We start from the raw sequence: 24446 nt of genomic DNA, 5'->3' as shown, positions 1-24446 counted from the left end.
AATGAGAGCCAAAAATGCAGTCAGATAAACAGCCACTTGTGTTTTGGCTCCATCTTCCAGAGTTCAAAGCTATATAAATAGTTCAACTACTTTACAGCACATTTAAGAAAATAAAGGCAAAGAAAAGTGTAATGTTAATTTGTGGCTTGATTTGCTAAGAGCACTTCACCATACTTTCGGTGTTTGTACTTCTGCATAACCTAAAATAAACACCGTCAAAAAGGACTAATAATAAAAATAATTGCATCATGGATGCAAAGAATGCTTTAAGAAAGTACAACTGAAAAAAATATGCTAATAAATTTGGTTTTGAAATCATCATTACTGGGTTAACAGTAGAACCTGATACTTTGCTTGCAGGTGTTTATGTTACATTCTCTTAGCATGTAACATGAAAACTGCCTGAAGGATTTTTAGCTACCCATCAACTTTCAAAGCATCTGTCTAACTGAGTTCATTTAAAGGCCTTATGTTACATACAGATTTGGACCGAATATGAATAATGCACAAAAGCAACTTCCATTTTAAGGTCTCAGTGTTACACTAGAATCCAAAAGTATTTAAATGGTCATTTGGATAACTGCATCTATTTTAGCTGTTAGGTTGCTTTTGTTGTTTTGTTTTGTTTAAGCAGATGATATATATGGATACTACTCACAAAACAGAATTATCTTCATTTTTAGTGAGATACAGAAGGATCAGAGGAGTTATGTATATAGCAGAGTTCAACATACAAAACCTGTCAGCCTTAACTCATGTGGCACTCATCTTGTACTTTTTTTTTTGCCTTAAAGTGAAGAAAAAGCACCAAACAACCTTACATGTGTTTAACCCTTTCAATGTTACCTGACATCTCTCAAAGATGTGATGTGCTAAGCAGCGATTTATCAACAGTAAGAATACCTGAGCCATTTATCCTGATCACCCAGATGAAGAAAGAGGTTGTACAGAAATGTTTCGTTTGCGATATCAATTATATAGTTCTGTGATTGCCGCTAAAAACGTGATGGGCCAGAACTGCTAATGGACCTTCAGTGGCCTTTAGGCCTATCTGAGATACAATACCAACTGTACTGATGTTTTTTCAAAGTCTGCACTTTTCAACTGGGATTAAAGTTGGTGGTAAAATTCCAGCAGCCTGGGTATTGGATTTTCTGATAAAGTGAAACTGACCTTGTCAATTTACAGCCCAGCTAAATCTTGATGTAACATAGTTATTGTTGTGTAGATAAGTTGGGAATAGATTTGACCCTGGAAGACCGATTTTATGCTGGCTCGGAGTACAGTCGGTAACAGCCAATGTCATGTTGCTTCCCATCAAGCAGATGTGCCTACGGAATGTTTGCAGCTGACAACATAGAGAAAGACTGCTCACAAAGCTGTGCTTGCAGGTGCTCACCACGGGTTAAACGTTTCATTTTCTAAGTCAGAGCAGAACTCATTCCTGGCAGGATCATCACATTGAGGCATATGATCTGTCACTGGACATTAAGAGAGCTCAGCACCTTCTAAAACTGCTCCCAGCCCATTCAGTTTGACATTTAAAAATGCAAGCTAAGACGTGACATTTACTGTGCAAATTGTTTTCATCTTTCTTTTCCTCTAGCTTTATAATGACTAGAAAATAAATCTAAGTCCCTACCAATTCAGATTGAGTGCGGATATACTGATGTTCTTTGTCAGAGCCCTACTGACTTTTACAAGATGTTACCCATACACAGATTTACATTCTAACCTAAATGCAAAAATAGGATCTCAAATTGGTTAAACAAATGGATTCTGTGTAGAATGCATGTCTTGAAGAGCTCTAATTAAAACAGTGATTTTCAACAGACACTGCCGTCTTCCACTTTTTCCCACAACTGAACAGAAACTTCATTTTGATCTCTGTAGGATTTTGCTTGTTTTTCTTCAAATTTATTAGCTTCTGTAATTATATAGTCCATTTTATTGTTAAATCAGGAACAGTAAGAGAACACTCTAGGTTGGTATAGTCATTTTACAATGAGTATATCAGCTACAATACCTTTACCTAATGTCGTCATAAAACCAAACAAACAGAACCAGAACAGCAAATTTTTTTTTTTTTTGACAAATCTGCTTATTGAGATATCGCGTATTCCGCAAGGAAGAAAATACTTGAAAAATAAAAAAGTTAAAATTTAGTTAAAAGCTTTACTTGTCTAGGAGCAATCTCATAAAACTTTTTAAGATGAGCACTTCACTTCACAAAATGAAAAACTATTTACAACATTTTGCTTGCAGTTTGGTCACATTATCTACACACATTTGCAGAAGATCTTAGGCAAAATAGGTATGAATCTTTTTTCTGACATAAGCTATCAGATTGATTGCACATTTTCCTTTTACATAATGGCTCTCCTATAGTGCACTGAAGTCAGTGATCACTGTCTAATTACATTCTCGTTGTAATTTATGGCTCAACAATAAAATCAATAACACTTCAAATCCAAATATCTGAGCGGCTGAATTACGTATAGTGTGAAACACGTGGATCCCACTTTTTCGGACCTGATTTTCAAAAGTTAGGCGCACAATAATTCACTTTGCTAGCACAATTATGGAACTGTGCAAAGAAACAGAGAACCCACACATCTATCTTTTTGAAAATCAAGGCAACTCGTCACATTCTGTGAACTGTTTTCTAATCATAGCTCATTTAAAAAACATTCACTTCTCTATGGCACTATAATAAACTTTTCAGCACGCTATGACTGAATTACAGTATCTTTTACATACATACTACGTTGTGGCCAATAATGTAATTTCCATGTTACACAATATCATTGCCTTCACAAGCAGAGTTGCTACATACATTCACAGTTTCAATAGATTGTAATTAGCTTCTCCAGTTGTGCTTTGAAGATTCCAAATATTTTTCAACAGTAAGTGCAAAGCAAATGTCCTATGCAGCTACAATTGGTCACAGAGTTATAAACTCCATAATTACGAGATGAGAGTTCTCTCATTCGCCATTTTCATCACCTGCTTTTTCAGGTATGACCTCCAGGCTTCGACGGGGCTTTGAGATTTCAGCGTTTTCAGTGCCTGGCTTATTGAGTCCACATGAAAGAGTGGCATAATGGATTTGTTTCAGATTCTCCAGTGCTTCATTTTTAGCATATTTGAGAAGATCAGCTTGTCCCTGCAAAACAATAATGGTGTGTGAATACACAGTGGATAATAGAGCTATATATATCTTTTTTGCCCTTCTGTTTATTTCAGATTAATGGTAGAGTTGCCCTGTTCAAATTAAGTAAATAAATAAATATTTGATTACTTCATACTTGTAAAGTGATAAGAACCAAGCTCCTTGCTAGCTCTGGAGCCAATCTGTTGCATAAACAAAGGATAGGGATTATTTCTAACAGCTTTCAGAAAGGTAATCTGTTCTGTATTTATAACCTAGGGGACTAAAAATGTTTCCTCATGGACAGAATTGTGGAGACTCATTTATATACTTCAAGGAGCAGTTAAACAACTTTGATTTTTGGTTCTTTGAGGTTTTTTTCCAAGCAATGTGACTAATTCAATCGTAGCATGGTAAAGAGTCAAAGTTTGTCAAAATATGAAATAAAAATACGGGTCAGGAAGTGACAGGTAAAAAGTACAGTGACAGCAGAGACTTCGTAGGACTGTCTGCAGTTCAGATCTATCTTGCAGTCTTACCTCTAAGTACAATTCAGCTTAAGCTGTAAGAGAAACTGTCTCAGACTCAGGTGATCCAGCTTTCTGTATTACAGCCCCCTAACTACCACAGCTCAAAAATCAGATGATGCTTCAAAAATACCAGATCTTAAGCAACATCAGTTTGTATGGAAATGTTGATCACAGCCTGAGCCTCTGACTGACCACCTGAGGCAAGCACTGAGTCAGCCACAGGAGCACAGGTGAAAGCAATTCATCTGTGCTACCAGAAGGGGTGGAGGCTGGCTGCACCTCTCCTAGATCCCATTTAAGGGCTGACTGCCACTGAGGAAGGGTCTCTTTCTGGAGATTGCTCCTTGTGGAGTTTACTGCAAGCCTACAACACTGGTGAGTATTTCCATTTATTTTGATTATCTTTCCACTGTGGTAATCTTACTAAGCCTAGATTTGTACACCTATTGATTGTATATGGTTCTAAGTGAAGAGAAGAAAACAAACACACAAATAACCAAACAGGCACTGTGGTTCCTTGAGACTTTCATTTCATATAATGTTTAAAAGTTCATGAACTTTGACTGCATCTTTTCCTGCAGTAGGAGTGTTCATGTCTTTCTGAAGTAAAATCCAGCTCCTGACAGTCACTTCTCTTGTACAGACATAACTGCTATTGCACCTCTCTTCCTCTGCCAAATAAGGGTGAAGTCCAACTTTGTGATTTCAAAAATAAAAGAGAGGTAAAATGATGATCAGGTTTAAACAGATGTGCGCTCAAGTTGTGATACTTCAGCCTCGCTTCTTTCAGCAACTATAGAATATAAATATTACCTTAAGAAGTAAACAGAATTACACATTTGAGGCACACAAATCAAAAACATGTATTGCTTTCTTCAAAGAAATACCTCCCTAGAATAATCCAAGGCTATAATAACTAGAGTGTCTTTTCTGTTTACAGGGCAGGAAAGATCTCAAAGTTCTCCAAACACAGCAAAAGCTGCAGTAAATTTTTTTCCAAGGAAAACCAGGGATACTATTTTTTTAAAGTCTTTTTTTCCAAACTGACAAACAACTAAAAGCTAATTTAAAACACTCCGGCAGACTAAGTGAGTCATATCTGGAGTGCATCTGTCTCTAGCCCAAGCTCTGTTTTACATGGATTACTGCTAAATAATTCTAGAAGTTTAATGAAGTTGTTTATTATAGGCAGACTTGCTAGCAGCAGTCTGAAAATCTGTGTTTTTTTAAATTGTTTTCAGTTGCTTATACGCTTGCCAGACTTTTACTACTTAGACTGATATTCTCCATGCAAGATTTTTGCCACTGGCAGATTTTATTATCATTACTGCTTAATATTATTCTATAACCTCAATATATGGATCACTCAGTTCTGAGAATAAAGACAGGAAAATGCTGTGAAAATTTTAAGAATCTTCCATCCTTCCCCCCAACTCCTGCTTGGGGTAAGAACTTGTAATTCAACAACAAGGGATCTAGAGTTGTGGATCCAAGTTATGAGCTTCTAACAAATACTCCAGCATGTGGCAAGGTAACACATATTCTGTTCTCACACAATAATGTGTTTGAAGAAAAAGCTGTGTTTTTCCTGTATGGCTTCTCCAAGTTGTCCTACCACCAGCATTTGGTTAATTACAACACAAGCAGTATCAAAGCCTGATTGGAAGAAGGGAAGAAATAGCTTGGGATGGCAACTGGTAAGGAAGCAGATAAAGGGAGGAGGAGAGAACAATCTCTGGGCCTGACCTGCAAGTAGTTTATGACTGAAGGAGTAACTGGATTACATTAGGCAAAGTAATGACAAGATCCAATTGAAGGAGGAGACTGAACTAGCAAAAAATCTACTAACGCAGTGCAAGAATGCTGAGTCTAGAACAGGCAAGCTAAGAAGAAAGAGAAAGAATGAAGTAACAGCTTAAAATTGGGATTGGAATACAAAAAAAAAAAAGCAGATCTGACAAAAACACCATGTTGAAAGAAGCCTTGAAACAGTAGACCAGTAGAAGGAGTAACAACTCAAAAAGAACGAGAGAGCTTTGCAACAAAATTAAAAGCTGGTGACAATAATAATAAAAAAAATTACGCAGAATAGGTAAACAACTGCAGAATACAATGAAATCAGGTAATGTGATGAAAAAAAACAAGATTAACACTCATCAGGAAGACCTTGGGGGAGAGGGGACAATACAAACTGCAAAGCAACAGGAAAAGCTACCAGAAGAGAAAATGAGGCACCAAGTGTAAAAAGAATAGTGGATGGAGGAGACAAAGGAGAAAAGAGAGTTCAGAAGGAATGGCTGGGTGTTCAGCAGGGAACCCATCTGGATGAGACTAATATGGAAGATTGCATCAAGAGAAGTGTGACCAGCAGGTTGAGGAGGGTGATTCTGCCCCTCCACTCTTGTGTCTCATGTTGTGAGACCCCCACCTCAAGTACTGTGTCCAGTTCTGGAGACCCCAACAATTGAAGGACCCATTCTATGATCCTATGTTAAGATGAACTCTGTAGACAAGAATATATCTGGGATAAGGAGTTGGATTATTACAGGCAAAAGGGTTTAGACTAAATACATTTGGCCAAGTGGGGTCAAGTTTAGACTGAGGTAAAATACAAAAATGAATCTGTGTTCATTAGACACTCTCTTATCCAATAATTAGAATGAAGAAATTGATTTCTGAATGCTTCTGACTCAGAAAACCATTTGTGAAACCAACATGTACCGGTATACCTTGAGCCAAAGACAGAGTAACAACCAGAACAGCCACTTTTTTTACTTTGGTATGTATTCTCTCATGATTTTTGGTTGGCAAGTTCTCCAGCTATTACATGAACATTAAAGTGCTATATAGATGATATCTGAAATAACTGCCTAACTCTCCCCAAGAAACTGTATTACAAATGAATAGGCCTTAGCTCAGGTTCTGGGACCCCAAAGCTCCTATAAGGAAAAGCAGCAAGTCATCATCACTGTCCCTAAATAGCAGGCTGCTTGGTATGTTGTGGTATCCCACAGTGCTCCGCATCCAGAAGACTTGCTTTGAGTGCATTTACAGAATCAAGCCATAAAGGATTTAGCTTCTTTACTTATAAGAATCGCTTTAATTAGGAGCCAAAACTCCACAAATCTGGCAATAGCAAGAGAACAGTTTTCAGTATTTTAATAGAACTCTTTTTTTTTTTTTTTCTTCTGAGCACCTACAGTAGTATGCAGCAGGTGTCAGGGGTTTTATGAATGCTCAAGGTGACAACAGTATTGCCTGAATTCATTGATAGATTCAGTTCATAAAATTCAGATGATGAAATAAATATTTAAGAAGTTGCATGCTGGTGTTTCAAATGTTCTGTTTATAAATATATTTACAAACATAATTCAGATGAAAGACCAACATCATTGCAGAGGTAATAGATGCTATGAACTGGTAGATTACAAAAATATAGAAAATAATTTGTGTTGACCAATATGATGTCTAAAAAATGTTGGAATTACAACTCACACTTTCACTCCAAGTACTTCATTCAAACTCTCTCCATATGCTTAGAACAGCTTCTGTTGCAAAGACTAATTTACAGAAGCTGTTGTGCTCCTCTTCTTCCTATGGGCATTTCAATGTCTGTGCCTATTTTTTTTTCCCAAAGTTTTGCTATGCCAGTAAAATCTATAAATTGTTTCATTAGTTTGTTTGCAAAAGTCTGCTTCAACAGCACTTAGTAGACATTTTTTCAGCTGGTGCACTCTTTCTGGCAGGAAATGTGATTATCAGTCATTAGAAAATGAGTTCTATCAGTGTGAATCATAACGATAAACAAATTACCAACAAGTGGTCTTGCAAATCAACTATCAGAAAGAGAAGAACAGTCTAGCAGTAAGACCTCTAAAACTGGGAGCAGCCCTTGTAGGTCAGCTCTTCTAACAAAGATTTCCCCTAGAATTAAGCTGTCAATTTTGTTATTTTATCAGACTTTCCATTGCATCAACCATAGTCAAAGTGTCCCAATTAAGATAAAGATCAATTTTGTCTTGAGGGCAAAATGGAACTTAATCGGTTTGGAAAATGTATCAGTTACAATACATGAGCAGCCTACTCCTCTTGGAAAGAGCTGATGATTACATTTGTGAAGAATTAAGAGAGCTGCTCCAAAAAAACATAGGTCAAAATTATGGCTGCCAGTCTCTTTGTCCAGGCAGGAAGAGTAGGGTCTAAAAAACTCAAACTTTTCCTCTTTAGTTATATCACTCAAGACAAATTATAGTTACAGCCTATAGTTTAGAGTCCAGAGTGAAAAAGCTGAATATGTTTTACTTTGAGAAATTACAAGCTCTAACTTTATGTAGAAAACATGAAAAAAAACCTTAATATATGTGAACTATAGTTTTTGTGAACTGCAATATTTATGAAGAATTTTTAAGATGTCATAACATACATGAACCTTCTGTAATAAGACCTGCTACAAAAGGTTGATTACACATCAATTTTTTGCTGAAGTATCCAAAAGAACCTTCCTACAGAAGGGACCTTAATCTTGGACCAGAAAAAAACTACATCAACGTTGAAAAGATTTGCTCAATAATCTCTTCAAAAGGAAGGCCTTCTAACTTCATAATTACGTTAATTCTAGGGACACACACAAAAGCCCATCAGTGCTCTCAGGAGTCAGATTTCCAGTATGGGTTCTCCAATTCCTGGTTTACACAGAAATTCTGATTTCACAGGTCCGTCATTCATCAACTACAAAGCCTTCCCCCCACCAGCCTTTACATTTTGAATAGAAATAAGAGATGAAGCAAAGCTACTGTTACTTCTGGAAGAATTAAAATAAATTTACTTCTCCAAATGATATCTGATAGTTTTGACAGGAAATTAAGGAGTAGAATCTGTCAGAGTTCAAGAAGCATTTGGACAACATTCTCAGATGTAGGGTTTGATTTTGGGGTGATCCTGTACAGAGCCAAGGGTTGCACTCAGTGATCCCTCTGGGTTCCTTCCAACTCACAACATTCTGTGATTTTAATTTGTCCAATGCCATTGAACTGACTCTCCTCCTCTGAATCTACTGGTTAGTACAGGTTTGGTGTTTGACACATCACATGTATCGTCTTCAGGATCTACTGCTCTAATAAAGGAAAAGTAACAGTCTGCCTCTTTGATCTCAAAGCAGAATCTGCAAATATGGTTTTAGAATGTATTAGATGTACACATGTAGCAAACGTGGCCTCTTTTTGATCCACTTCTGCTCTGGACAGGAGCAGCAAGCAGCACAGAGAAAAGCTTAACAGCTGAAACCAGCACAGAAAGCAGAGATATGACTGCATTACAGGTTTTCTGTAGTAGTCCACTGTAAGGAGAAGTGATAGTTAATTCTATTTTCAATAATAAGAACTAAAAATAAAACACACGTGGGAGAAAATTCTAACTAAAACAGATTTTATAGTTTAATATAGCAATGAAATATTTGAGTGGGAAAGAAGAACTCATTAGTAGATGTAAACACAAAATTTGAATAATTTGGGCTAGAAGGATAGTGTCAAGGGAATAAATTAGGCGAGGTAGTTTTGCTGTCTCTATAAATTTTGATATACTCTGCCAAGATGAAAGACAAAAGATAAGAAACTTGAAAACCTATCCGCATTCAAGTTTCCTGAGGGTTTCTAGCTGAAAGTACTTTTTTTATTACATCATTTAAACTTATATAGTATAGTATATATTTGCCTATAGTAATATAGGCAAATGTGCTCAACGAAGAGAATCTATGGGTCATATATGTTCACTTTACTATAGTACGGATGATTTGTACGCTTTGTATGTATCTTTAATTGCCATTCATCACTGACTGCAATAGCAACATCTTCCCTTTTGTTTTCCAGTAGCCCCATTACCCTGAATACTCTCACTACCTTTGAAATCAATGAACAGGGTTTACCCAGCAGCACAACTTCCTCCCAGACCAAGCAGCTTCATACGAATTAGTACTCATTTCACCCATGTATTCAAGATTACAGTGGGTCCTGTTGACATTAAGAGGTTTTAAAATAAAAACCTCAGGGACAAACAAAATGAAATAACCTCCAAAATATTATATAAAAGTACAAAAACATGCAGTCAGTCTGCTGTGTTTTCAAAGCAATGAATGCTGAAAATGACCATAAAAGTGAATAAATCTAGTTGAGCTATGAGACAGAATAATGACCAACAATAACATCAGAATGCCACCAGTGAATGGAAAAATAACTAACTAATGGAAGACACATTACCTTTAAAATTGTAATATTCCATGTAAAGCTTTCTACTGATTTTTGCAGTTTTCTTTCTTTTAAGCCTTCTCTTGCTCCTATATTGTGCAGGTTTTCATGAAACTCCATTGCTGTGGAGAGTAAAAGAGGGAGTAATATAGTAACTATTTTAATGTATTTCTGTGATCATAGAAACAGTGAATTGAAACTAAAAAGGTAAAGAACAATGAAAAAGCTTCAGAAATTTCATTCTTCGAGCACAAATATATCTGTGAAGTTATAGTACATGCAAATATACTCAGATCTCTCTAAGTCAAAATCTGCACTGCAATACCTGCTGGGTCACTGCCATAGAAATGGAGCCAAACAAATATATATAAATACTATACAAAATATTTTTCAATCACAATAAAATCTGTTGCACTACATGTGAAGACCTTCATGTGGATCACTGTGAAATGAAAGCATTCGTTTCAGGAAATATGTCCCAACAAATTTATTTTGTGCTTTGCTCTAGTGCGCACCAAATTTACATCACAGTTGCCCAATTTACGTGCTGGGAGCCATGCAGAATACAGCCTTCTCACCTTACCCCTGGGGGAAAGGGCACAAACGTGAGAAAGGTGGCAGGAAAATGAACCACCAAGAACATTTACACTCATGTAAACTGCTGTCTCCCTGCAACTTGCATCTGACAGACCCCAACCCAAAAATTTACTGCAAAATTCAATGCAGTAGAATGACTAGAGCATACATCTTAATTCAGTGAAATGCACAGATTTAACAACAAATAAATTGCTTTCCATGATGCTGTTACAAGTCATACATAAAGAAGTTTGAAACACACTTTCCTTCCTACACAGAAAGTAGCATGTTCTTCCATAGATGTACACATCATCACAGCCTGCATTACAGTAATCCTCCTCCCTTCTTAAACTGTTCTCTTAAAGTCTCCATCAGTAATAACATAAAGTTACATAATATAATTTACAGCTATAAACTTAAAATCAAGGTATAGTGTGATTCTAAATTATTCTATTAACTACATTGATTCATTTCTTCTATCTGCTATTGAGTAGATGTGCTTTAAAATTTACATGGAATTAATTGCCATGAAATCCACATACAAACCTGTCCTGCCCCTCAATCCTAATCAGAGTAGGTTGATTTTTAAGGGCATTATTGTATCTGCTCTTCTCTGTAATCTCTCAGCCTCACACTCATGTCTTAATACAAAAGAAAGATATGACTGAATGTTTTCATCATATTCTTGTTTACCTTATTCCTACATAAACATATATAAAAACATATATATGTATATATAAAAAAATTAAAGATGATTCATAAATTAATTTCAAAGACAGACAAAAAACCCTCTTGTTAACTTTTCTTATCATTTAAATTTTACTGCAAGAAAAATAGACAGCATATACTTTTCCTGAATTAAACTACTGTATTGTTTTTAATTCAAAATACTTCTCCATAGCTCTACCTCCCTATTGAGAGTACAGCCTTAAGAAAAGCATTCATTTGGCATTTCCTCAGATCTTAAACCAGGTGAGAAATTAAAGTTCCTCGATCCATCACTGTTTCCAAGTATCTGATTCCTGTTCAGATCATCATTTAAAAAAAAAACCTTCCCAATGTGATCATGGAAAGATGATGCATAGATCCATATTTAGAACACTACATTTTTAGAGCCTCCATAACAATAGAGATTATAGAGATTATTTTGTCTGAACCATTTATGCCCAGATTATGCTGATAAACTTGGAGCTCTGTACTCCAATTTTCAGCAGAATAAATAAATAAGCAAGGTGCATGGAATATAAGCAGGTGACTTGCAGCATAACCCCGTTATCAGCTGTTATTACATTAAAAAAAAGTGAAAGGTGGTGGACAAGAGCGCAAGCAGCACACTTACAGAACTGCAGTAATGATGCATTAACCTCATCTCCATCTTTATTAATACTCTCCTTCAAGTCCTAGCCCATGGGCACTAGTGACTGATAACAACCATGAAGCAAAGCTACTCTGAGATTAAGAATAATGCTGAGGGACCGCACAAACGATGTGAAATTGGTGCTTTGCAGATTATAGATTATTCTAATTTATGCAATATCACTGGTAATACAGACATGGAGACAACAGCCTCCAAATGCTCTGCTAGCTAGAAGAACTCATAACTTATGGCACACTGAGGACTTTGTGATGATCACTTTCTTCACACTCAAGCTGAGCTACATTTCTGTTTTGTCAAAGCCATTCCACTCGAGTTAAATACTTGGAGCGGTTGGCAGCAACATCTCATTGCCCTTTTTTCAGAAAACAAAATCATGTCAGGTGATCCCACCAAGGCATACACATGTAAAACTTTGACAAACAAGAGCTGCCTACTTAATGAGGACTAATCACACCTCTGTCCTCAACTCTTCTTACAGACAGGAAAGGACAACTCCTCATTGGCACAGTAAACTATAAGCTATCCCATTCTAACCCTAAACATACAACCAGAGGCAAATGGATTAAAATCATATTTGTGTTGCTATTATTACCTTGCCAGGTAAGCTTAAATGGATTATTTCACTTTTCATTATTTCACCTCTGGACTGTATCAGTCTCATTTTTTTTCCATCTGCTGATTGGAATTAGCCATGCTCCCTATACGGTATATGGACAACCTGAGCCTTAATTATGAAGTATGAATGCAGCACAGCATTTATTTATCGACTACATTTCTCCTGGTATTCTCCTTCTCTTTCCCTGCTTGTTTTTCTTGTGTATTTTTTTTTTTTCTCAGAACTGGCTATTTTCATTAATATTGGCAAAATAATAACAGAAGCGTTAAATTCCAAAATGAAACTGACTTTCAGAAGATAAAAGGAAAAAGGGAAGAAAGATTTTCATTCACAATTCATTAATAAAATGACAAATATGTTCACACAGTCACTTGAAAGTGCCTTTAAGATAAGCTTAAAAAAACCTCTTTTTTAATAAATAAATTCACAGGATTTTCTATATCCTTGCAAGCAAAAATTCTGCTCTTGCTGTCATTAAGATATGGTAAGCAAGTTAACTTTATGAGGCTTAACTACTTCTAGAATTATTAGCCCATTAGTATCTTGAACTGCCTAACATCTCTTGGAAGGTAATAGTCATTATGCTAATTTGATTTATCACTCTTACCGTATTTCTATGTATACCACCTGTTTAATGCAAGAAATAGAAGTTACTCACACTTTCCATTTTTACTGGCAGCTATTAAAAAAAGACATCACCCACAAATTTCTCAGTGATCACAAAAATTATATAGGATTCCAGAATACGCTAATGCAATGGTAATGTCGTTACTAACATTCAGTCGTATTTTTCCCAGTGAAAAAAGCCCCAAACTATAAAAGAGCTGCTACTTTGTGGAAGAGGAAGATGGCCTCCTTTTTTCCTTTAGCAGAACAGATGACAAGAGCATGCTTTGTCTGCATTCTCAAGAGATGCATTACTTGACTTTTAAATTTGGTGTTATCACTGAAGGTCAATATGAAACCAAAAAAAATGAACATAAACAGTATAGAGTTGAACAAGAATTCCTCAAAAGGTGATATATATAAGGAACCATGGCAACATGGTCACTCTCTAAGTACCTCTGCATCACTCCAGAGCGTACATTTGCTATGCTTAGCAGTCATTTCATTCTGCTGCAACCTGCACAGCAAATAGGAATGGCAAATGAAGACTGTATAAAGGCCTCTCAGTGTTGGCCAGAAAGCATCCCCCATTCCCACCCTTCTTCAGAAAGGCCTATTACAAATTAATCATGGATTTGCTCTTAGTAGCATCTTACGCTGAATCAAAACCAAAGTGCTGTCATCAGTAAGTAACGACATTAGTGTAATATCCAACTGATGTGAAACAAAGCACTACATCTCTCGGAATGCTGATGGAAGTGATCTGAGTATGAAAGCTCTTGACTTAGGAGATCAGTGCAAAGACTGAGATGACAGCCATAATTCTATCAAAAGCTGTCCACCTTCATCTCCGCAAATTAATTTTAACAATCATCTGCTAAGATACTCATACTAATGTATACAGACTCTGAATTCTATAGTTGTAGGACTTGAAGCTGTCAAGAAAGGTTGATGTAGTTGGCTTACCAGGAAAATTTGAAAAGAGAAAAAGCAATAAAAAGGAGCTGAGAAAGGCTCAGTAGATAAATGTCTGCTCAGCAACACCTGGCTAAATAAGAACTGCAATAAGATTTTGTCTCTAGTGAAAATTGCAGTCGGGAGGAAAGAGAGCTCCTCTCATGCTGAGAGAAATCATCTATAATAGATTTGCTAATCTGAGCCATCATAATTGTATATAGAATGACATACAACACAATAACAACAAGTTGATTTCTTATTAATCATACAGACTTAACCGACTTAACCGAGTGAAAACAGCTTGAAAAAGGTGAGACACCCATGGTTCTGAACAGCTCAGGAATGACAACACCCACTTATCTTTTGCATCCTGCTTTATCTTATGCAATTACCAATTATACTACCAGAATTAATCTAGTTTATTACTAGTAGTGCAATGAACTAATGGGAATTTAATCCGTCCCATTTATCACAATGTTGAAAAGAATTTTAATATCTCTGTTTAGGAGATTATCTTAAGGTTTGTTTGCACTGTTTTGAGCAAATATTACTACTGAGTAGTGATCACAACCTCTCATTTATGTTAACTGAGATAGCTCAGTCTCACTTACGAATTAGAATGCATTGACTTACATTGCCTTAACTACAGGTTTTACTTCTTGTTGTTTAGAAATCAACATATGGCCAAATGCTGTGGTCTGCCTGGTAAATGCTGTTGAGGCAGTGCTTTTAGCCTGGCTGGTCAGATGACTTTCAGCCCACCTCACTGTCCTCTTATCTAGCCTGTACTTCCTGAATGTCTGAGACAATGTTACAGGAGTGTGTTGAAAGCTTCAGTAGAGTCAAAACAAGACCAAGACCAAGCTAGTCTTCTCACAGCACTGTAGTCACCTCAAGGTATTGTACCTATAATAAGGATTAAAATATGATATACAAAGCAGCATAACTCATTGTTATTATTTTTAAACTACTTAATAAGAGTATATTAAAAGCATTAAAAGCAATTAACCTGCTTGGAACTTTGGAATTTCTTTTCTATTCTTTTTTTTTTTTTAAGATTTACTATCACAAAGCCCTGACATACAAACTCCATTTATGGGTATAAAAAGTAAACCATTTCTTTAGCTGATAGTTGAGATATTTGTTTTTTATGGAATCCCTACTGAAACAGTGAGCACAATACTTACTATACTGTATTTCTAAAGCCAGGTTTCTACTTCACATACTGACTTGTTTTCTTTGATTAAAATTTTCTTGCCACAAACCTGATTTATAAAATAGTCAAGATACAATTATACAGAAGGCGGGTTTCTTCTAGCTTAGGCTTCCTTTCTTAACAAAGCACTTTACTAATGTAACAACAAAATGTAAAACTTTGGCAATGAATGCTTATACACAGTATGCCTAATATGAAATGGACAGCAAACAATATTTTTCCATATCTATATAAAAAACGTATTACTCATACTCTTGTTAAGTACTTAACTTCTGCCAAGTTAAATATGTTTTATTTCAGTCTTGGAAGGGTGCTTTGATTTAGAAGTGAATTAAATATTTTTCAAGATATTAATAAATAGGTAATAAAAATAATTAAGAATTAAATATTTTAAAAACTTGAAGAAAATAGCATACAGCTCTTGATTAGATTACCACAGACTGCAGCTCAATTGCTATGTACGCTCTTTTTGAAAAGAAAAAAAAAAGTCCAGGAAAGCACTTTAGGCTTGAACATTTTTCTACCTAGGAAAGAATTCTAGGAAAGAATTTAAAATGTTAGTGCCCATTTCGACCCATAAATACTTAATCTGCACATAAAGCTGCTACATTTGCCTGTATCTTTGAAGGCCAAGGCTTTAATTTTATTCTGAACAGAATATGTTTCTTAGTAGTTTTCTTTCTGATTATATTTCCTTAAAATTCAGGTATTTCAACCTCAAATAATTTCTTCTTAAAGCAAAATTTATCAGAAAAGTTCTTGAGAAAAGAATCTGTTACCAGATCACTTCTGCAATAAATCATACAAGTCATGTTAGAGGGGCAACTGTAATTACTATAGCTATATATAAATTCCCAAGTAATTTTGGTTACAGAAAACTTTTCATACAAAGATTTAAAATGCACTTTAATAAATTACTTCTCCATTCACCATTGTATTTTGTATCACTTTAAGCTACAAAAACTGAGTCTTAACAGAAAAAAGATTAGATGCACACATAATTTCAAGGACCCACTTCCCACTGAAGTCACCCAAAATATTTTATATTATAACTAGAGAATTATGTGTGTTGTTCTTCAGTTTCAAGAAACTCCAGGTCAGAATTATTTGCATTCAAAATATTCAGGTTAATAGTTGATGAAATATATTAGCTAAATAAAATGCTCAGTATTTTTTAATTACTTCAACTTCTTTGGCAACATGCTGTACGTCCTTATTAAGTAAAAATATTCCCCATATATACCCAGCCATGTCCTGTCTCCACTTGGAGAGTTAAAAAGACTTTCTGATGCCTGATGCTCCATTATTCTTCTAAAGTAGGGAAGAAAAATTGTATGCCTAAGACACCTTTCTTATTCCAACACCTCAAATGATCAAATGGCATCACAATCTGCCTAAAAACATCCTCTCTGCTACCAACATCAGTATTTAGTCTTTCAATCCCAATACATCCAGTTCCATACTCATCACAGTAATTCAGTAATTCACCATAAGATGGTCTCACAATACACCAACTTTTTACTGAACTGCTGATAGAAGAAATTAAAAGTAGCTGTAACACCAAATTTATGCTGCTACAAAAATACAAAGAGGACATCTGGCCGTGACTTAATTACAGTTTAATAACTTCCATAAATGCAGTAACAAGCTTCAACTTCTTCAAACACCTTCAACAGTCCTGCATAAAATTTTCTAGACAACAAAGTTAACAAAACATTTATCAAGCAGTGAAATACTCAAGACTCCTACACTTCTCATGAGCCCCCAGTAGTGTACAAAATACACAAAAAACTAGGCCTTCACAAATTAAGACATTTGCACTGAAAAGAAGACCCATAGTATCCCACTCTGATTTCTGGCAAACTGTAGCCTACAAGGACAAATCATTTTTCTAAATGTGGGTGAAGTTAAGCCATTACCACATGAGAATGAATTACTGCTGTCAATAAGGGAAGAAACACAGAGTGGAAATGGAACAGAATATTTTTTTCCACATACTGCTGTTTTCATCTTTTATTTATCAGCTGTGATCCTCCAGAGAGATCACTGAAAGACTAAGAAAAAAAAAATTCCTAATGTTACTGAATGCTAGAAAGCAGACTTAATAAGGACATTGATTTATGGTACATTGTAATTTCTCCCAGTCTTCAGATCATGCTGTGTCCATATTGTTTCATTGGCAACAGTAATTACTATCTCTTTCTGTTCAACAAGAATGCTACTTCTCCATTCTCTAATGCTACCTTCTGCTTCAAAGAAGTTGGCTACCTTTTTCTACCAAATTATCTGATTAACACAATTAAATGTCAAACACATTGTGTTTAACTTGGAATTTGTTACTGTTTAAAGTATGAAGAATGAAATGAATGTGCTTCTGAAAACTCATTCATCTCTCTTTGAAGTATAGCCCTTCAGTTAATAAAACATATTATAAAATTTGTCTTTCAGCTGTATTATTTCTAACAATTTACTATTTTTTCTTAACTTCCATCTACAGATAGTTTAGAAGCATTGACTCGCCTTAGCAGCTGCTGTACTTGTTCTGTCCTCACATGTAGATACAGACAGTCTGATGGGAGGATAGAAGAATGTCTCACTCTTTCCTGCTGTTTTGGATTAGATATTAGTTAGGATAACAGTACAGCCTTTTATCAGTCCTTAGCACACACAATGTCTGATGTACTTGTGTGCATTCTAGTGTACCTCTAAATATCTTCAGATATATAATTAATCTTCCCTATTTAATCAGGTTAATCATAGAAGGCAAATACAATTTGCAAGCTAATATCAGATTTATGCAAATATTTTTGCTTTAGGGAAACCACACTTAAATCAGGACTATTATTTCAGTCTTTCACAACTGTATTAATATTTCTAGTACACAACCGTATTTTACAATTATTTCTGCTACTGAAGCTACTGGGAGTTGAACATGCAGCTCATTCATCACTAATATGACCTGATCTTTTACACTGCTAGTACCAAATTAACTGTAAGGAAAAAAGGCTTCATGCAAAAAGGCAAGCTCACAAGAACACTACAAACTCTGCGTTAGTTTAAGCGTTTTTACAATCTTTTAAGTGCAGCATTTAAACATAAATCTACGTGGCAAAATAAACTTGTAAATGAAGTTGAACTGAGAATATAGAGAAACGTAGCACGGCATGTGAATGTGATGACAACTGGAATGCAAAGAATCTAGACTTCTAACACCATAGTTCAGCTACAAGCAAGTCTGCCGCCTACGTCACCTGTGAATGTGAGGCCAAAATAGGATGTTCAACTATTTGAACTGTGAGAATGACATTGAGATACATTTAGTCAAGTATATGCATTTTCCTCAGAAAAGTGCTAGGTTAGATAATTCCAAGAATACATCATTTACCCATTGGAGAGTCCAGCAGAGAGCTACAAAGATGATGAGGGGCCTGGTGTATCTCTCTTAAGAGGAAAAGTTGAGAGACCTGGAACTGGAGAAGTTCAGCACGGAGAAGACTGAGAGGGGATCTCATTGATCCCCTCTTATAAATACCTAAAGGGCAGGTATCGGGATGATGGGACCAGGCTCTTTTTGGTGATGCTTAGAGACAGGACAAGGGGTAACAGGCACAAATTAGAACACAGTAAGTTCCATTTGAACATGAGAAATAACTTCACTTTGAGGGGGTGACAGAGCACTGGGATGAGCAGCCCAGAGATGCTGAGAAGCCTCCTCCGGAGATTTTCAAAACCGCTTTCCTGTGTAACCTACTCTAGGGAATTTGTCTAAAGCAGGGGAGTTGGACTAGATGATCTCCAGAGGCCCCCTGCAACACCTACAGTTCTGTGATACATCAGTTTATCATAAAAAACACCATCCATGGTGGTTATTCCATGCCTATTTCTTCATGTTTTCCCCCATGGTGGAATGTGGATTCAAAAATATTCAAGGCACAAGAGAGACAGACAGGATTAAATAACTGCAGAGTATAAAACAATTTGATAGCTGGCTTATTAAAAAATGAGAAAAAGGAAAAAAGTGAAGAAAAGCAGGTATTTCAGAAGAATGGAAACAGAATTAAAGAGGCGTCAAAGTGCTATTTCAGTCTAATTGGAGTTTAGGCACTGGGTGTAAATACTGTAGATGTTTTACTTTCAAAAGTTAACCTCATGAAAAACATAAAAGGATCCAATTCTAAGTTTTAATTTGAAGATCAGTACAGACTACTGATGCAAACACATTAAATATTTCTCACTTGGGGAGTACAACAGTAATAATAAGTAGCATTTTTTCAGTAACCCACATATGAGGCCAACCTTAGTTGCTGTAGCTTCTAATCAGAAACCAAGACTTGCTGATGAAAGACAGTATTTCAGAAGGTACAGATAATAAACTCTGACAGATCTTTGTAAATAATACGATATCATGTCAAGAAACTGCAAATTCTCTTCCAAATCAGAGTTAACCACAAAAATGTTGGGAAAAACTGTTCTGGTCACTCTCTTTCATTGGTTAAAAAGACTTCAACTACCCTTCTATATACTCAGTCAAAAGTGCTCCTCAATATTTAATTATTATTATTTATTTTCATCTATTAGTGGATTACCTAATATGTACATAACATATAATGTACAATATTATTTTTTCTGCATCTTACACGCTCTGTTATAATAGACCCTAAGTCTAAAACCAATTTAGACTACAAATAATGGAAAAAAATATATATTAAAGTAAACAGCTCTGTAAACATGCAGTTATGCTGAAAAGGTATTAAAACAAAATGAATTTTATTATTTCAGTTTTCAACTCCAAGAAGAATTTGCCGTGCTTATATGGTCATTGTCATGTTATTTGCATGCAACTCAGACATAACTTCTTCCCAGTGCATACTGTGCACTGTTTATCTTTGACAGCATCCAGTATGGCTGGATCTTCTTCAAACAGTATCCTGTTTCTGATACTGCTGAAAGACTGCTTTGGAGTATATATTAAAACATGTACTCATTTTATGTCTTTTTCTATCTGCATTGTTTAATAACCCAAGTCCCTGCTGGTTTTGTCACTGTACAGATGGAATAAATGAGACAGTTCTTGCTCCAACAACCTGGAATCTAACCATAAGGAAAAACGATAACAGATGGGCAAAGAAAGAGGAGTGAGTGCAAGGAAGCAATGAAAGCTATTTTTGTTAAGGTAGTAGGAGGACATGTGTCAATCCAGCTATATTTGTAGGACAATTTTAAAAATCAATTCAGAGGAAGCAGTCCTGTGGATGTTTACAGTGAGTATGTGGGGCAACATGATAGATAGCAGGATGATGGCTCACTAGCTATCAGACAATGGAAATTCTTGTTACTAGATGAGCAAATACAAGAAAAGTAAAAGCAGCTCAGCCAGTATAGAACAAAGAAAAAGTAGAGAGATGAGTACTGGGAGAAACATTATCAAAATGAGAGCAGGAAAATGATGTCAGGAAGGTAAAATTAAAACGGTCAAGCTCAGAAAAAAGGACAGGGGTGTCAAACTGTCAGAAGGTTAGAACCTGAACAAGAGTTCTGGCTGCACAGATAACTAGGGAAAACTATACTTCTAAAATAAAAAAAGGGATCTGAATGATCAGCACACAGCGCTGGAGAACTCCATTTTCTGAATTAAAACAGTAAACTTAAATGCATTTCTTTCAGGTATCGATGCAGCTATTTTCTTCCATGTGCACATTAATTTACCTTATTGATGTTACATTTCACACACTGTTTAATTCAATTCACTGCTTAATGTCACAAGATCCTACTGTACTGTTTCACAGTCCTATCTAGATTTGAGTACACTCAACAATTCTTTGTCACCAGCAAACTGTGTTCACCCATGATTTGCTGCTGATCATTTAATGAACACGTGGAATACTAAGTGTACTGCTGAGCTTTTGCCTCTGAACGCCAAAATACAACCTAAGCTTTGGTTCTCTCTTTTAACCACTGATTAATTCAGACAGCATTTGAATTAAGTGCAACTGGTGATTCAAGAAAAGTGGAAGAACATAAAGGAGGACAGGGAAGTTAGGTCTTGTAAAAGATTAAAGGTACAGAGTGGATTATCTTTAACCTCTCTTTAACACCTACACTTTATTTTGTTGTAGTACATTCAGCTGACTTAGCAACAAAATAAATGGTGATTAAACCATTTCAAAGTAACTCTATTTTTTTCTTCATATATTTTCACTAGTTTTATCTAAAATGCTTTCAATAAATAATTAAGAATAGAATGTATTGAGCTGAAATTAACACACTAGTATGAAGAAACTGGAAAAGCTCTTTGATATGGATTAATTTTTAAAAACCGAGGGAGAACAAAAGTTTAACTAATGTTTTCATTTTCCTACAGAACATTAACTGCAATCTGAATTCCAAAAAAAAAGTCATAGCAAGAATCACATCTTTGCTTATTCTCTAAAAGCTACCAACCTAAGAAATAATATTGCAGTTACTTCAAATTTAGTTTTGAACTTTAAAAGAGGGCCAAAGTCTTATCATTAAAGCTAAGCCAGAAAATGGTTTAATAGAGAAGGTTTGACAAATTTCTCTTATAAGCCTGTTAATATAACCTTACTGCTTATTCCCACTTTATCAGTTTTGCTTCTTAATTTTTCAATTTTTTCACTACTTGACCCATAGAACAAACAAACAAAAAAACACTGACAAATACATAATTTTTCTTTTCCTTTATCAAGAGATTACACTGGAAAAAGTATAATCCTTAACTCAGAATTAAATAGAGTAGTATCTACTGAGATCAATTAGTCTTAAAAAAAGCTTTGACAATCACTGATATTTAAATGTAATTTAATACTGCTCATTCATCTTAACAAATACCCTGACCCTGCAGGGCTGCAGCTGCCCTAAACAGCAGCATCTATTACATAATCCATACTTAGGCTTATGTCATTGTGCCGTAGGTTTCTCATCTAAATGAGATCAAAATCTCTCTTCACTGCTTACCACTGATTTTAAGTCTTCAGCCATCTTAAACAAAGCGTTCTTGTACCCAGTTGCACATTAAATCAAATAAGGTTGTAAGATACAGGAAGATCAGACAAGTGCAAGTTTACAGGAACCTGTATGACCTAGTAGCAAGCAATCTTTTCTAAAGGGTAACAACTCTTAAAAACATGAGGATAATACGCAACAACGTTTTGCCTAACTAAGCTGTCTGACACAGCATTGTAGCTAAAAAATATGGCACAGTACCAACAAGATATAATAATATTTTTGTCACTCATGTTATTTATGATTATATTTGACAGCTTAAAGTAAATAGGACAAGGTAAATTTTTTGAATATGTTGACACTTCTATGCTTTGATTGAGGTTCACAGAGTCTAAGGAGTGTATACTAAGAATACAGTGGAGATCATGAAATTCAGAGTGGGTGCACCTTCCTGCATCTCATCTGAGTTGAAAGGAACCTGTTAACAAAAAAGAGTTTGCAAGGAGAGAGACTGAAATTTTGTGGACAGCAATGAAAGGGACAAAAGAATGCAAGAAAACCATGTAAGATTATGGCTGCTGCACAGTGCTGAGTATAAAAATGTATTTGTACATAAAAAGCTTTTGTCCCAATTGATTTGTGCATGACACTGCTGCTTGCGAATACTTTGACTTTCTAGCAGATTTCCTGTTTCTGATGCAGAATGAGATGCACCATTACTCTGAACAAATGTGTTATGTTATTTAAAAAATACTTGAGTGCGATCAAAAGAAAACCAGCATGATTAAGTAGCACGGTCAGACACGTTATTCAAAATAAAGTAGTAGCCTTAAATACTCATATTTGTGTCCAAATGGAAAATTTTTGTAACATAGCAGGTAAGAAGGGGACAATTTGTGAAAGGACTAAGAACAAAGTGACTATACAACCTGTTTCAAATATATCAGAAACAGGAAAACTTCCAGAGAATGTGTAGGTGGGACCCATATATCGTAACAAATTTTTTTTAAAAAAGATTTCGTGCATCCATGGACTAGGAAAAACTGCCATAGAAGGTGAATGTAATTGAAACAAAATTATTTTATTCTAAACAGACAATATGGTAAGTAACAAATCCACAGAACCAGAGCATATTCATCTAACAGAGCTAAAGATAAGTTGTAATTTTACAGCTTTTTGATTTCTATTATTTGAAATATCCTTTTCACTGTTGCTGTACACTACTGTAAACTCATACACATATATGTGTGTGCTTATATTTGCTATAGCTGAATAAATAAACTCCAAAGTTTTGGGAACTAAAGAAAAATATCATAAATTCTTTATAATAGTTTTAAGAGACAGCGTACACTTACCTGCTTTCTGACATTGCACTATCTTCTCATATAAGCTATCTGCATTTTCAACTAGAGTCCGGATGGTCTGAATCATCTGTAGAGAAAATAAAATATACAGAAATATCAGTAAAATTCATTTTTTACTGGCAATTTCAAATTTGAAAAATATTCTTAATTTAAACTGAAATCAGTAATCTATTGTTTCTTTTAAACATAATAAGATATTATTCTTCCTTGTTATGACCAAGCAGAGAAGTTCTGCCAATGTAGCATAAGGACACAAAAAACATGATAGTTTTGGGTCAGGATCTGTGAACACTGGAGTAAAATGTCAATTCCATAACTCACTCTCTATCAGAACATATGGAAATTATTCAACGGTTTACCAGGTTGTTTGTTTTGTTGGCTTGGGAGAAACAACCTGGATGCAGTCTTGCTCTTTGTTAATCACTCAGATACTCAGGATGGCAATAGCTCATCACCCAGTAATTGTTTCCATATTTATCATGCCATTGCTTTTCCAGATTTGCTCCTCTGTATTTTCCTTTCTATGACTTGACTTGTGCATGTGCATGAGCTAACACTAAGGAGGAAAACAAATCACTCAAGGCTTGTACTAGCGGATAAGAACAATAAATGATTTCCTTACTTGATCTTTCTCAAGCAAAAACCTTTCATGGAAACTCAGCCAAAAGCATACTGATTAAATTGGATCTGTGCAGATTCTTCAACCCAGGATATGTATTCAGAAGGATGGACTTTGCCCTACCCCTTAACCATTAATGTCTCTGGGATCTAATCAAGCAGCATTATTTCTATGAGCAGATTTCCCTTCACCAAAAACACTGGTTAAGCTAGATATACTGCTTATCCAAGT

General features: G+C 35.4%; 1 protein-coding gene across 1 annotated transcript; it reads right to left on the bottom strand.

Annotated features, from left to right (window-relative positions):
* Positions 1-1895: 1895 nt before the first annotated feature.
* LOC100542534 (inactive phospholipase C-like protein 2) lies at positions 1896-23684 on the bottom strand. The gene is made up of 3 exons (XM_010712812.3): positions 23588-23684; positions 9933-10042; positions 1896-3166 (listed from the first exon to the last, which is right to left on the bottom strand). The coding sequence occupies exons 1-3, from the start codon at positions 23661-23663 to the stop codon at positions 2987-2989; spliced, it is 366 nt and encodes a 121-aa protein (XP_010711114.1). The 5' UTR covers positions 23664-23684; the 3' UTR covers positions 1896-2986.
* Positions 23685-24446: the final 762 nt, after the last annotated feature.

The sequence above is a fragment of the Meleagris gallopavo genome, chromosome 6 (genome assembly GCF_000146605.3).
Source record: "Meleagris gallopavo isolate NT-WF06-2002-E0010 breed Aviagen turkey brand Nicholas breeding stock chromosome 6, Turkey_5.1, whole genome shotgun sequence".
Taxonomy (NCBI): domain Eukaryota; kingdom Metazoa; phylum Chordata; class Aves; order Galliformes; family Phasianidae; genus Meleagris; species Meleagris gallopavo.
Note: the sequence above shows the minus strand (reverse complement) of the source record. Positions and strands in the feature narration are given on the sequence as shown.

Coding starts and splice junctions, on each gene's coding strand:
- LOC100542534 (XM_010712812.3), bottom strand. CDS start 23,663: ATGATTCAGACCATCCGGACTCTAGTTGAAAATGCAGATAGCTTATAT. Junction 10,043..23,587: donor AGTGCAATGTCAGAAAGCAG/GTAAGTGTACGC, acceptor TACTCTCCACAG/CAATGGAGTTTCATGAAAAC. Junction 3,167..9,932: donor GGAATATTACAATTTTAAAG/GTAATGTGTCTT, acceptor ATTGTTTTGCAG/GGACAAGCTGATCTTCTCAA.